This window comes from Alosa sapidissima, chromosome 20 (genome assembly GCF_018492685.1).
Source record: "Alosa sapidissima isolate fAloSap1 chromosome 20, fAloSap1.pri, whole genome shotgun sequence".
NCBI classification, from domain to species: Eukaryota; Metazoa; Chordata; class Actinopteri; order Clupeiformes; family Clupeidae; genus Alosa; species Alosa sapidissima.
This window is the reverse complement of record NC_055976.1, coordinates 29,219,722-29,235,728: the sequence shown is the minus strand read 5'-3', so window position 1 is coordinate 29,235,728 and position 16,007 is coordinate 29,219,722. Positions and strand designations below refer to the sequence as shown.

General features: G+C 40.2%; 1 protein-coding gene across 1 annotated transcript in view; it reads right to left on the bottom strand.

The window, feature by feature from the left end:
* LOC121694869 overlaps positions 1 to 16,007 on the bottom strand; it is a 248,710-nt gene that overhangs the window by 111,372 nt on the left and 121,331 nt on the right. Inside the window, exons 39-42 of the mRNA XM_042075243.1 lie at positions 10,082 to 10,318; positions 9,552 to 9,713; positions 4,129 to 4,302; positions 3,456 to 3,629 (exon numbers count right to left, since the gene is read on the bottom strand). Of these exons, the coding sequence (XP_041931177.1) occupies positions 3,456 to 3,629; positions 4,129 to 4,302; positions 9,552 to 9,713; positions 10,082 to 10,318 (747 nt within the window). The remainder of the gene's footprint in view (positions 1 to 3,455; positions 3,630 to 4,128; positions 4,303 to 9,551; positions 9,714 to 10,081; positions 10,319 to 16,007) is intronic.

Sequence of the window (16,007 nt, the reverse complement as noted above, 5' to 3'; positions counted from 1 at the left end):
GGAGACCCAGATACTTGTAGGTGCTTACCACCTCCACATTGACCCCATCAATGGAGACTGGTAGCAGAGCGGGCTTAGACCTGCGGAAATCCACCACCATCTTCTTGGTCTTTGAAGTGTTTAGTTGAAGGTGATTGAGTTTGCACCACTGCACAAAGTCCCCCACCAGGCTCCTGTACTCCTCCTCTTGCTCGTCCCTGATACACCCCACAATTGCAGTATCATCAGAAAACTTCTGCATGTGGCATGACTCGGTGTTGTAGCAGAAGTCAGATGTGTACAGGGTGAACAGGACTGGAGAGAGCACAGTTCCCTGTGGCGCTCCGGTGCTGCTGATCACAGTGTCAGAGAGGCAGTTCTTCAGACTGTGGTCGCTCGGTCAGGTAATCTGTAATCCAGGTTACCAGGTGAGCGTCCACACCCATCTGCAAGAGCTTGTCTCCCAGTCTGAGGGGTTGGATGGTGTTAAAAGCACTTGAGAAATCAAAGTACATGATTCTCACAGCACTTTTCCCCTTGTCTAGGTGAGAATGTGTCCTGTGTAAAAGATAAGTGATGGCATCGTCCACGCCCACTTTCTCCTGGTATGCAAACTGTAACGGGTCTAGTGCATGCCGTACCTGGGGTCTGAGCATACCTAAGACCAGTCGCTCCATTGTTTTCATCACATGTGATGTTAGAGAGACAGGCCTGAAGTCATTAAGCTCGCTGGGGTGTGGTTTCTTGGGGACGGGGGTGAGACATGATGTCTTCCACAGTGTTGGAACTTGTCCGAGACGTAGACTCCAGTTGAAGATGTGCTTCAGTGGCTCCCCCAGTTCAGCAGCACAGGCCTTGAGCAGCCTTGGACACAGTCTGTCAGGCCCGGCTGCCTTACGAGGATGAAGTTTTTTTAAAAGATAACTTACTTGATCAGCTGTAATGATGGGGGGGGTGAGGGGAGTGGAGGGTGAGGAGGAGGGGTGCTTCTGAGAGGGTTGTCGTTTGGCTAGAGACTGATGGCCGTTGGCTGAAGCCATTGTTGCCGCACTACACGTGGTCACCATGTGGGGGAGAGGTGCGATAGCCTGATCAGCAGTGATGATGGAGGGGGGGAGGGGAGGGGAGGGGAGGGGGGGCAGCATCTGGGGTCTGTGTGTCTGATGGCTGTTGACTGAGGTCGTTGTCACCTCGTTGTTCGTGGTCGCCATGTGGGGGAGGGGTGCAATATCCAGTGATGGTGGGGGTGAGTGTTGCACTGGTAATGAGGTGAGGTGGGGGCTGGGGGATGGGCAATCGAACCTGTTGTAAAAGTGGTTCAGCTGGTTTGCCCTGTCCAGGTCTCCCTCCACAGAGCTGCTGCTCTTCTTAAGGCCAGTGATAGATTTCATACAGTCCCACACCTCCTTCATGTTGTTATCTTGCAGCTTCTGTTCAATCTTCCTTCTGTAGTCCTCCTTAGCCTCTTTCAGCTTAATCTTGAGTTCCCCCTGTACTCGCCTCAGCTCTGCCATGTCCCCCTCCTTAAACGCCATCTTTTTCCTATTGAGAAGGGTCTTGACATTACTGGTTATCCAAGGCTTGTTATTTGGATAGCAGCGTACAGTCCTTGTGGGAACAACAATGTCCATACAGAAGTTCAGATAGTCAGTAGTGCAATGTGTGACCTCCTCTAAGTCCTCTCCATTCAGTAGCACACTCGAGTCAGTGGACTCAAAGCAGTCTCTCAAAGCCTCATCCGCTTCCGGTGTCCACTTCCTGAAGGTGCGCGTGGCTACTGGTAGACTCTGAACTTTTGGCTTGTACATTGGCTGAAGATGAATGAGGTTATGGTCCGACTTCCCCAGTGGGGGAAGGGGGGTGGCACTGTAAGCATCCCTCACGTTTGCATACATGAGATCTATTGTCCTGTTTTTCCTAGTTGGGCAGTCAACAAACTGGTAAAAGTTTGTGAGGGTGGAATCTAGTGTAATGTGGTTGAAGTCACCAGAGATCGCAAAGAAGGCATCACTGTGCTGAGTTTGGAGCCTAGCGACTGTAGAGTGAATGACGTCACACGCTGTGTCCGGGAGGGCTTGAGATGGAACGTAGACACAAACAACAATGGCGTGCGAGAACTCCTTCGGCATGTAGTATGGTCGTAGACTGACCGCTAGTAACTCCACATCCTTACAGCATACAGTCTCCTTAACTGTAACATGTCCGGGATTGCACCATCTGTTCAGTCCCTTCTTTTTGCCAGAAAGTTTATTGTCTCTGTCCAAACGAGCTACAATGAAGCCGGGCAGCTCAACGTTAGCTGGGAAGATATGGCTTGTTAGCCACGTCTCCGTAAAGCATAGCAAACTACAATCCCTGTACAGCTTCTGATTTCTTACCAGGACAGCCAGTTCGTCAGTCTTGTTGGCCAGTGAGTTCACGTTTCCCATAACCATCGAGGGAACTGAGGGCTTGTGTTGCCACTTCTTCTCCCGACGCCTAGTCCTCACTTTAACTCCCGCTCTGGACCCCCGAAAGCACCACAGCTCCTCCGGGATGTTTACGTGAACCCTACCAGCATTCCGTCGTATTGCAAGCAGCTGATTCCTTGTGTACACAAGTTTGTTGCCGCTGGTGCATTGTAATAGATCCATAATATCCATAGGATAGAATGAAAACACTCCTCAAAGTGCGTAATCCAAAAAAGTCGTGAAGTAAAAAAAGTAAAAAGTAAACAAAAGACGGTAAGAAAACCAGAAAGACACGGAGCTACCTCGACAGGCTGAGTCTCTTGTCGGCGCAATATTGAAACGCTGGCCAAGACCTATGTTTAAGCACCCAAAAAATCGGACTGCCAGAATAATTTGGCTGGGCCAAATAATTTCGGTGGTGGGCCAGCTGGTGTAAAATTAAAAAATCTTTGGCACCACGTGATTCATGCAATTAAAATAAATTAACACGTTATATGCTTAGTCGCATCACAATCAACGTGTTAACGCTGACAGCACTCATCTCAATCCTCATCTGAATCATCTCATGGTAGTGTAGCGGTTAAGGAGCTGGGCTAGCGTGCAGTAGCATGAAAGTTGTCGGTTCAATTCCCAGCTTCCACCATTGTGCCCTTGAGCAAGGCACTTAACCCCAAGTTGCTCCAGGGACAATGTAATCCCTTGTAATATAGTTGACATCTGTAAGTCGCTTTGGCTAAAAAATGCGTCGGCCAAATGTAATGTAATGTAATCTCAATATACTGCTGATTGTAAATCAAATGAATATTTGATTACTGTTATTGAGGGTTGAAATTATGTAATCTGAAAAACACCAATATGGATATACTGCATGTGTATTCATTATTATCAAATGGTCTCATTTTAAATGAATGAAACATTCTCTCTATGTTCTGTAGCAACTCAATTTTACAATAATTAATATTAAAATCAAATTGCAGATGCATAATATTAGTTATCTTATTCCTATTTTCTGCCATAATTACTCACTTCAGTTTCTCTAATTTACACTCTGGTTTCTCCAATAGCGCAGAGATGTGCTTCACTCCTGAGTCTCCTAGTTCATTCCCACTCAGATTCAGCTGTATCAGGTGTGAGGGGTTTGATCTCAGAGCTGAAGTCAGAGCAGCACAGCCTTCTTCTGTTACACTGCTGCTATTAAGCCTGGAGAGAGAAGAAAGAGGGGAGAGTTTCAGAGAACTCAACAACATAATGCCTCCGTCCACAGCTAACACCCAATCAGAGGCATAAGCAAAACAGCCAAATTCATAGTCTGGTATATCAGATGCTCATATAAGTAGGTATGTGTGCTTGACGTGATAATGGACACGAACAGAACAGATTATCTTGTCCCCAGCACTGATGTACACTAGACATAAAAACAATCCTAATTCATTTACACAAACTTAATACACTCAAATATGAACAAACTATAAATATGTAGTAAACTAAAAATATAGATTTTTTTGTTCATCATACAAATTCAATTGAACAATTGTATCCCAACACTGCATGTGGTATTTTGTGTTGGTTACTGCATAAACTGTAAGGTACACAGAAAAAAAGTAAAACACTTCAGTCTGTTTGACTAACTCACAATTACTTATGTTGTGTTAAAAAGAACATGCAGATTTGTATATGGATGGAAAGTTGGAACACTAACATAAGTTTCTTCAATTTGAAGTGTGAATCATCCAGTAGAGCACAGAACTGCATCACTCCTGAGTCTCCTGGTTTCTTCCCACTAAGATCTAGCTCTGTCAGGAGTAAGGGGTTTGTACCTACAACTTTAGTCAAATAAGTATAGGCTTGCTCTGCAGCATCAGTTTTCAACAACCTGTAGACAAAGGAGGAGTACATTTAGGTCAATAAACATTCATTAATTGTCTACTATCACAATATTCCTAAATATTTGAGAATTATATCAGACAAGACATAAAATAATATATTATATACCTACAACCCAATATAATTGAATTAACTAGCTTAATTTAATTAATTAGCTTGTTTGACTAGTTTTTTTAGAGTGCATGAAAATGCACTCTACTGTTATCCGATTTATTAGAGTGCATGAAAATGCACTCTATTGTTATCCGAATTCTTCTTATTACAGTGCATGAAAATGCACTGTACTGTTATTCCAAGGCATTTTATTACAGTGCATGAAAATGCACTGTACTGTTCTTCCTAGGCTTCTTCTTCTTATTAGAGTGCTTGAAAATGCACTCTACTGTTATCCGAATTGTTCTTACTATTAAAATTATTACAGTGCATGAAAATGCACTGTACTGTTATTCCAAGGCATTTTATTACAGTGCATGAAAATGCACTGTACTGTTCTTCCTAGGCTTCTTCTTACAGTGCATGAAAATGCACTGTACTGTTCTTCCTAGGCTTCTTCTTCTTATTCTTATTAGAGTGCATGAAAATGCACTGTACTGTTATCCGAATTATTCTTATTATTACAGTGCATGAAAATGCACTGTACTGTTCTTCCTTGGCTTCTTCTTATTACAGTGCATGAAAATGCACTGTACTGTTCTTCCTAGGCTTCTTATTCTTATGCTTATTACAGTGCATGAAAATGCACTGTACTGTTCTTCCTAGGCTTCTTCTTATTAGAGTGCATGAAAATGCACTCTATTGTTATCCGAATTATTACAATGCATGAAAATGCACTGTACTGTTCTTCCTAGGCTTCTTATTACAGTGCATGAAAATGCACTGTACTGTTCATCCTAGGCTTCTTCTTATTACAGTGCATGAAAATGCACTGTACTGTTATTCCAAGGCATTTTATTATTACAGTGCATGAAAATGCACTGTACTGTTATTCCAAGGCATTTTATTATTATTACAGTGCATGGAAATGCACTGCACTGTTCTTCCTAGGCTTCTTCTTCTTATTATTCTTCTTCTGACGCACTTAATGCAGTTTCAACCGTTTAACGTAGAAACTTCATTCAAACTATGTTACGTAGGTCTTACTTAGGACATGTGGGCTTTGTATTTTTCAGCTTTGTAATTTTTCAGTCACATAAGTAAAACCTACGCAACGCAGTTTGAATGAAGTTTCTACGTTAAACAGTTGAAGCTGTATTAAACGCACAAAAAACGTTAGAAGAAGAAGAACTAGAAAACGCAATTCCAGGGAATTACCAGTGCATGAAAATGCAAAACATATGGTGTGAAATATATTTTTAAAACAGATGATGTGCTAATTGGCAACCAACATGATGAGGTTTAATATAGTTCAAATGATTGAACTAGGTAGATGAGGTTTAATATAGTTGGAATGACTGAACTAGGTAGATGAGGTTTAATATAGTTGGAATGACTGAACAGTTAAATAGGTAGATAGTTTATATAGTTAAATGATTTGCTTGGTAGATAAGGTTTAATATAGTTGGACTATGCTAACTAGCATGCTAACAATGTTAAAATGCTAACTATGCTAACTATAATGTTAGCCAAGTTTTTTTTGCTAAAAATGTTAATTAGCATGTTAACATGCTAGCATGCTAACTATGCTAGCATGCTAACTATGTTACTTAGCTAACTTAGCTAATCATTTTTAGCAGTTTTGCTAAAAATGCTAACTAGCATGTTAACATGCTAACCATGCTAACTAGCTAAAGTGGGTAAGAGTCATAGTTGATGACAAGTAACAGTTACAATGGCTGAACAGTTAAAAAGTTCAGTAGTTTAAAGGGTTACATTTTTTAACAGTGAAATATTGTAGTGAGGACTTTTATTTTGAAACAGTTTTTGGCAGAGGAAGCAGTTGAACAGGATGTGTAGTCTTAATAGGGCCAGTTTGTATGCTTAAAGCCTGAGACTGCAGGTGGCCTGAACACCTGCCATAGGATTCTAATTGCTTAACGGCCGTATTGTGATGTCATAATCATAATGTTAAGTCAATGGGGAAATTTTGATTAGTTTTTAATTAATAGTTTAAAAAGTATAAAAGTTACAAAGCTGAAAAATACATAGCACACATGTCCTAAGTAAGACCTATGTAACATAGTTTGAATGAAGTTTCTACGTTAAACGGTTGAAGCTGCATTTTCATGCACTGTAATAAGAAATTTTGGAAGAACAGTACAGTGCATTTTCATGCACTGTAATAAGAAGCCTAGGAAGAACAGTACAGTGCATTTTCATGCACTGTAATAAAATGCTTTGGAATAACAGTACAGTGCATTTTCATGCACTGTAAAAAGCCTTGGAATAACAGTAAACTAGAAAAGCATTTCCTGAAGGAAATACAGTGCATGGAAATGCAAAAATATGATGTAAAATATCATACAGAATAAAAACAAACTATATTGGTTGCTAAGTAGATGAGGTTTAATATAGTTGGAATGACTGAACAGTTAAATAGGTGGATAGTTTAAATGGTTAAATTATTTAGGTAGATAGTTGACGATAACTGACAGTTGGAATGGCTCTAATGTTTGCTAGCAGTTATGCTAACTATGTTAACAAAGATAATAATGTTAAACAAGTTACTCTGCTAACTAGCATTCTAACAATGTTAAAATGCTAACTATGCTAACCATGTGACTTAGCTAACTTAGCTAATCATTTTTAGCAGTTTTGCTAAAAATGCTAACTAGCATGCTAACATGCTAGCATGCTAACTATGCTAACCATGTGACTTAGCTAACTTAGCTAACTAGCTACAGTGGGTAGGAGTCATAGTTGATGACAAGTAAAAGTTACAATGGCTGAACAGTTAAAACGTTCAGTAGTTTAAAGGGTTAAATTGTTTAACAGTGAAATATTGTAGTGAGGACTTTTATTTTGAAACAGTTTTTGGCAGAGGAAGCAGTTGAACAGGATGTGTAGTCTTAATAGGGCCAGTTTGTATGCTTAAAGCCTGAGACTGGCAGTTGATGCAGGTGGCCCGAACACCTGCCATAGGATTCTAATTGCTTAACGGCTCTATTGTGATGTCATCAGCCCATGTTAAGTCTATGGGGAAATTTTGAGTAGTTTTTAATTAATAGTTTAAAAAGTATAAAAGTTACAAAGATGAAAAATACATAGCCCACATGTCCTAAGTAAGACCTACTTAACATAGTTTGAATGAAGTTTCTACGTTAAACGGTTGAAGCTGCATTAACTGCGTTAGAAGAAGAAGAAGAAGAAGAAGAAGAAGAAAATGCCTAGGAAGAACAGTACAGTGCATTTTCATGCACTGTAATAAGAAATTTTGGAAGAACAGTACAGTGCATTTTCATGCACTGTAATAAGAAGAAGCCTAGGAAGAACAGTACAGTACATTTTCATGCACTGTAATAAAATGCCTTGGAATAACAGTACAGTGCATTTTCATGCACTGTAAAAAGCCTTGGAATAACAGTAAACTAGAAAAGCATTTCCTGAAGGAAATACAGTGCATGGAAATGCAAAAATATGATGTAAAATATCATACAGAGTAAAAACAAACTATATTGGTTGCTAAGTAGATGAGGTTTAATATAGTTGGAATGACTGAACAGTTAAATAGGTGGATAGTTTAAATGGTTAAATTATTTAGGTAGATAGTTGACGATAACTGACAGTTGGAATGGCTCTAATGTTTGCTAGCAGTTATGCTAACTATGTTAACAAAGATAATAATGTTAAACAAGTTACTATGCTAACTAGCATTTTAACAATGTTAAAATGCTATGCTAACCATGTGACTTAGCTAACTTAGCTAATAATTTTTAGCAGTTTTGCTAAAAATGTTAACTAGCATGCTAACTATGCTAACCATGTTACTTAGCTAACTTAGCTAATCATTTTTAGCAGTTTTGCTAAAAATGCTAACTATCATGCTAACATGCTAACTATGCTAACCATGTTACTTAGCTAACTTAGCTAATCATTTTTAGCAGTTTTGTTAAAAATGCTAACTAGCATGCTAACATGCTAGCATGCTAACTATGCTAACCATGCGACTTAGCTAACTTAGCTAACTACATAGCCCACATGTCCTAAGTAAGACCTACGTAACATAGTTTGAATGAAGTTTCTACGTTAAACGGTTGAAGCTGCATTAACTGCGTTAGAAGAAGAAGAAGAAGAAGAAGAAAATGCCTAGGAAGAACAGTACAGTGCATTTTCATGCACTCTAATAAGAAGAAGCCTAGGAAGAACAGTACAGTGCATTTTCATGCACTGTAATAAGAAGCCTAGGAAGAACAGTACAGTGCATTTTCATGCACTGTAATAAGAAATTTTGGAAGAACAGTATAGTGCATTTTCATGCACTATAATAAGAAGAATTCGGATAACAGTAGAGTGCATTTTCATGCACTCTAATAAGAAGAAGCCTAGGAAGAACAGTACAGTGCATTTTCATGCACTGTAATAAGAAGCCTAGGAAGAACAGTACAGTGCATTTTCATGCACTGTAATTAGAATCCTATGCCAGGTGTTCAGGCCACCTGGATCATTATATGGCTCTGGCCAGGCCACCTGGATAAACTGTGAGTTTCTCAGGCTTTATGACATCATAGCAATTAGAATATTGTGCCAGGTGGTCAGGCCACCTGCATCAACTGTCAGTTTCTCAGGCTTTAAGCATACAGTCTCATTCTATGCTATAAGCCTGAGAAACTGTTCAGTCATTCCAACTACATTAAACCTCATCTATCTAGCAAATAGTTTAACCTTTTAAACTATCCACCTATTTAACTGTTCAGTCATTCCAACTATATTAAACCTCATCTACCTAGTTCAGTCATTCCAACTATATTAAACCTCATCATGTTGGTTGCCAATTAGCACATCATCTGTTTTAACAATATATTTCACACCATATGTTTTGCATTTTCATGCACTAGTAATTCCCTGGAATTGCGTTTTCTAGTTTTCTAAAACTCTTCTTCACATTGTCACAACTTGGAAATTATTAGTTTTCTTTTTAGCATTTTAAATCTGAAGTTGGCATTCTCTCACCACAGAGTCACAAAATGCAAAAAATAAATTATTAATTTAGTTTATGACTTATGTATATTGCATATTGAACATTTCACAAATAAATAATATTTCTAAAATAACTACCGGTAAATGTTTCTTCCTTGTTCTCACCTCAGTCTCTCCAGTTTACAGTCAGGATCAGTGAGCAGTTTCACTCCTAAGTCTCCAGGATCATTCCCTCTCAGGTCCAGCTCTTTCAGCTGGGAGAGATTTGATTTCAGAGCTGAGGCCAGATCAGCATATCCTTTTCCTGTTATACTGCAGTCTGACATTCTGGAAAAAGAACACTTGTTTTCTGCTTTGAAAACTGCATGGTATACACACTATGTATGCAGCATTAAGACAGCTGTGCAAGTAATACTAACTATACTAACAAAGTGTGAGATTACTCAGCTAAACAGTACAGTGTTCACTGTACTACTATGTAAGACTCAAAGTGGCAGGCAACAACACAGTCATGAATTATGTATGCATAGATAGTCTGTGTACTTATTTATTTGTTCCTCTGTGTCCTAATGTGTGCATTAATGTATGTCAAGCAGCTGTGAGTAGTGATGATGTCAAATGTCCCTCCTGGGGACAATAAAGTTTATCTGATCTGATCTAATCTGATGATCTTATCATCTTACACCACAACTTACTCTAGTCTCTGCAGTTTGCAGAGTGGAGTCTCTAGTAGAGCAGAGATGTGCTTCACTCCTAAATCTCCTAGTTTATTCCCACTCAGATTCAGCTCTATCAGACAGGAGGGCTTTGATATGGGAGTTGAAGTCGAATCAGCAGCAGAGCCTTCTTCTGTTGCACTCTTACTACCAAGTCTGCAGAGAGCCGAGGTCAGAGCAGCACAGCCTTCTTCTGTTATTAGACTGTTATTAAGCCTGTAAGGAGCAGAAAGGTGGGTAGGTAGGTATGATTTACATGCACACAATCAATGGTGAATACATTGGTGTCTGGGATCATTTAATGTAGTTTAATACATTTCAATTAAACTTTAATTACAATAATAACACAAATATGTGAATGCAGTGTTAACCCTAACCCTAACCTAAGCTACCATTCATCCTACGATTGCTGAGTGACAATCGAATGAGTTGAAGGTCATTCAAAATTAAGAGACCACTGCAAATTCTAGTATGACTGTCAACTCATTTGAATGTCACTCACTCAGCAACAGTAGGATGACATCAGAAAAGATTGCAGTGGTCTCTTATTTTTTTCCAGAGCTGTATATGCACAGGATACTGTATTTTCCGGACTATAAGTCACACTTTTTTTCATAGTTTGGCTGGTCCTGTGATTTACAGTCAGGTGCGACTTACATATGAAAAAATATATAATTAAACATGTTTTTAAATGTTAATTCATATTAACTGACATGAACCCTACATGAAACATTACCGTCTACAGCCGCGAGAGAGCGCTCTCAAATGCACAAGCTCTGTGCACTTTCAGTCAGACATTAGTGCTTGCACTATGCCTGAAATACACGTGCATACCTACATCCTCAGATTATGGCTGGGATTCTATTTATAGCTGGGCCTCAGATGATTCAGACAAATATAGGCCAGAAAGAGTTGCTCTCAAGCTACCAGTCACTTGCCGCCCCCTTCTGAGCTTGCCAGAGGCTGAAGCAGTAGCATAACCTACATTTAAACACAACTGTTGATGCCAGGCATCAGCCTACGAATTTTAAATAAAAGTAAATCATGCATATTTTTAAAAAAAAAAACTAAATTTAGGCTAATAAATTTAAAATAATTACTAATCTTAGACCTCTTTGGCTATACGGAATAAGGTTTCCATTACAGCACAGCACACATTCCATGAATGAATGAAACGGATGCCTTATCTCAGTGGTTCTCAAATGGGGGTACGCGTACCCCTGGGGGTACATCAAGGCACTCCAGGGGGTACGTGAGATTTTAACCCTTAGAACCCGATTGACGCAAAGTGCGTCAAAAAACACACCCTTTCTTTTCTGTTACATTGCTCCACAACTGTTCATCGCAGCGAGATTAAACCTTTATTGCATGACAGAGCAGAAGTGGGGCTTTCCAACGAGACTATGCACTTGTCTGTACGTTAAAGTATGAAAATAAAAAAAACAACATGAAATGAAATCAAATTGCACCATATTTACAGGCTATACTTCTCTGCGTTCACCTGCGCACCCATTACTCTCGTTTGAATTACTCGCGAACCCGTGAACACATAGATATGGCAAGCATATCAGATGATATCAGATAGACACGGGGCTATCATTTGATACCAAGTACATCCTTCTGGGTTATAAAACAGACGAAGTGACAGCAAAATAATAACTTCATATAGCTTGACTTACCTCATGTTTTTATCTGTTTTTGTAACAAAGCATGTTTGCAATCCAACATTATTGTGTGTTTCTCTATGGCAAAGAATGTTCATAATCCGGTTTTGAGATCCTACCAAATTCCTGCATGTCATCCAATTCAAGGCTCACATTGCATCCCAATCCCTATAGGCCCGAAGGTAATTGTAAAGGAATTTACAAAAGATTCACTGAACAAAAATGCTGATGTGGTACATGAAAATTTAGCTAAAAATGTGGAGAATGCAATGCAATCAAGCATTTTGGACGATATATTGGCACAAGCTGGCAGAATAGGCAACAGGCCGATGTGCGTTTTATTATGGAGATATATATGGAGACTGTTTTGCGAGACTGAGTTTGATGCTGATTCTGGGGATAGGCTACAACATAGCCAATGTAGGACTTTAGCCTTTTAATATATTTGCTGCATTGGATCAGCCTTTCTAGAACAGGCAAGAGCTTTCTAGCCTCACGTCAGCAGCGCTGCATCACCCATATAGGCTACATTAAAACAACCAGCGGATGGTGGGCGGGTGCGGTTTTGAAAATTGGTCAAAAAACTTTGGTGCTGATGGATGGCGGATGGATGATAAGTTTTGCTATGCAGTTATGGTTGAAATAATAGCCCATCAGCGCATTTCTAGTGTGTGTGCCTCTCTCTCGCTCAGAGGGGAGGGGGAGGCTGAGCAAGGGGGCAGGCGAATTCCTGGAAGTAGAAGCATCCATGGAGCAGTGGTTGTCAATTCTCTGCTAACCCCATAGAACGCCCATTCATTTAGGATTTTTTTGAACTCCCATAACTTCATATAACATATATCCTATGCCGACGTTGTAGCTTCTGTATTATCTACATAAACAATAGAAGGCAAAACAGGCTCAACTACCTCGTATGTAACGTTGAGGTTGCCGTAAGAAGTATATAGCGAGTCCGGTTATTGGGAAGCTAACTTTTCGTAGGGAGATAACCGTATTGTTTGGATAAGAAGCTAAGTCCTGCCAGCACGGAAACTCATGAACCAATGTAGCCTACAATACCATTGTATATTAAGGTAAAGCATTACATAGAGGCAAGTAAACCTAATAAAAAAAAACGGCACTAACGTTAATCATTTCAGAGGTTTTCGATGGATTGACTCTTTTTTGTTTTGTTTTGGGCTACCATGATTGTGTTTGAAGAGGACCATGTCTGGTAGTTTCAACATTAACACGACTTGATATCACTTAGGATGATATTAATAATAATACATAAATAAATGTTTAACTTTGATGACTTTGAAGGTGAAGGAAGTGTGAGAAGAATTTCTATGTGAAGTGCGAGTCTGCGCAGTACGATGGCAAGCCAACTGAAAAAACCTTCAGTGCCCTCCCATTGAAAACGACTGAGTCTGTTCGTCCATAGACCTCTCCAGAATAAGTCCCGCCTCCGTAACTTCCGTATCCATCCAACTTCCGGGCGTCGAATGTCTATGGGAAATAACATGGCGTTTCGAAATATCATCTGTCATTATATCAAACATCTGTAGGTGGCAAAGTAGAAAAAAATGGTGGGCCGATTGGCCTACATACTTCTGCCATCTAGTTTCAACTGGATTTTTTGATTGTCGGTGCCGTTGAAGTAGAAATATATCAGTAAGAAGCACTAAGCTAACGCACACTTCGGACGCCGCGAGTCAAGGTTGCATAGCAACGGCAATGTTTCATAGTTTGTCTTCACTGAAATGGAGTTCGTGGCAACAGAGCCTGTCTACGGAGGTGGCACTAACCCTGCATGAAATCGTCATGTTTGATAGGTTGTTAATACATTCTGAAAATGTTACTGTTCTGATCAAGGTCATGCAAAATAAAGCTATCGAATCAATATGACTCTGCCTCTGATTCCTAGTCTGTTTATCATTATCTGTTTTTCATGAAAAAAAAAATCTCGTCTCGTCATGTCTTTAGTGTCTTTGTCGGCGATTTATTTCTTTTTCAAATATCTCAATAACACCCAAAAAACTCTCAGCACAGTCAAACCAAAGTTAAGTCGTGTTGAAAAGAGGCTGAACCTTGCAAACGATTTACTTTTATAGACCACTGAAATCAAGCGTGAATCACACGTGAAAATGACCATCACGTTAGGTTGTAAGCGAGATCTAAGGCCCTCCTCCGCCCGCGTACATCAGAACTAGCTCGTTGCGGTTAGCATTAATAATCGTTTACTACTTTAACGGCACCGACTGTCAGACTCTCTGTTTGTGGTTTGTCCTCCTAGTGTTTTGTCTATTTGTCCCCCTCTGCAGGAGCTGTTGTGTACCACTGCTGTCGGTCTGAGTCTCCGCCCTTCCTCTGTCTGCTCCTGGTTCTCACCTGCTTCCACTGGTGTCTCTGATCTGCCTACCAATTAGCGTCAATCAGCCTGCATCTGATTGCAATTTCAGCTGGCTTTAAAATCCCCATTACCAGTCTGCCTCCCTGTCAGAGCGTTCCGTCTTCTCGTAGCAGTTCTCGAGTGTGACCTGCCTGCCTGGCTAACGGTTAGTTTTTGCCTGCCTGGTTTTGACCTCTGCCTGATGTTTCATCGACTGTGTTCTCTGCCGGTGAATCAAGACTGGCCTACTGCCGTGAAGGAGGATTGCCGTTTGTGTTTCACCTGCACCCTCTCTGGAGTGTCCAGTTGCCTGTGCCCTGTTCTCCTGCTGGGGTTTTGCCTTCTACGACTTTTTCCTGAACTGTTTTTTGTGCTTCTTCTGAAGACTGCTTTCTGTTGAAGATTGGTCCAGTGTGTTCCCTGTGGATTACCCTCAGGACTGTGGAGGCTCTGTTTTTTTTGTCTCTGTTAATAAATCTTCTCTGAGTCAATTCTGGGTGTTTGTCATATCTGAACCTGAGTCCCATCTCTGAAAACGTGACGCCGACAATCAAAAAATCCAGTAGAAACCAGATGGCAGAAGTATGTAGGCCAATCGGCCCACCAGCTTTTTCTACTTAGCCACCTACAGAGTTTGACAAGTGTGATTTTTCGAAACGCCATGTTATTTCCCATAGACATTTGACGACCGGAAGTTGGATGGATACGGAAGTTACGGAGGCGGGACTTATTCTGGAGAGGTCTATTTCTTTTACTGTCTATGAGGCTGAGGGGTCGATCAAGCATGGATTCTAAACTCTGTGGTGGATAGGCTCTACAATTAGGTGTTAATTAATATTACTACGCTAGGTCGAAGTACTCCCAAGTGCTATTGCGCCACACATTGTAGTTCTCCTGTTTATTCGCTTGGAAAATCGCCACATTTCATGTGTGACCGTTCACATTTTTATCAACTACTCGTGCAACTGTATTTAAGTAGGGAAAACGTGGATGTTTTTGATTACTTCTATCTATGGCTACATCTGAGCCTGCTAGCATAGCAACATGCTAACACATTCGCGCCGCACACCAAAGCGTTTCAGTGCACATACACGGGAAAGGTATGACTCAACTCGTGAAAGTTAAGGTAAGAACATGTATTACTACTGACATTGGGTGGCGTGTTCCTTTAAGGCGAGACACGGCAGGTGAAAACAGTTTTTTCATGCACTGGTCAATTTCGAGATTGAGCTAGTATGTTACCTTAGCATGAATTCTATCACACTACTACAACAAAAAAGTCCGATTTAGGTGTTTTTTATTATATTGTGTCTACTCGCGTCTGTATATTTCTCCTAAATTCAGCAAAAGTTAGCATTCTAACCTTGCATGTACTCCCGCGACCGTAAGCCAAAACATATCATGTGTAGTACCGTTGGAAAGCTCTGTTTTTCTTGTATCACACTATGTGATCCATATATGGACACTTCCTTTGAATCAGCAACCAATCGCGAAAGTTCAAAGGGGAGTCTAAGCTGAGAACGGAATCTCATTGGCTGTCTTTCAAGGCTGTTTTCGCAAAATGAGTTTCCTCTCCCACTCTGAGCACGAAAACTCCACTTCAGAAGCACTTACATACACCAAACTTTCTAGACTTATGCCTAACTATGTGTAGAAGATCTTTACAGAGGGGTTTGTTGATATATTATTCCTAGCCTGACTTACATGACATTTTATGAACATGTCATGTAAGTCAGAAACAAAAACATGGCAAAAATATTTTTTTGGGGCTATTGACAGCATATTCTGATTAACAGGATAGCAAAAGTAGATATTCATAAATGCCTCTGTAATTCTCCCCCCATCTACTATCTGAACACAAGGAAAACAT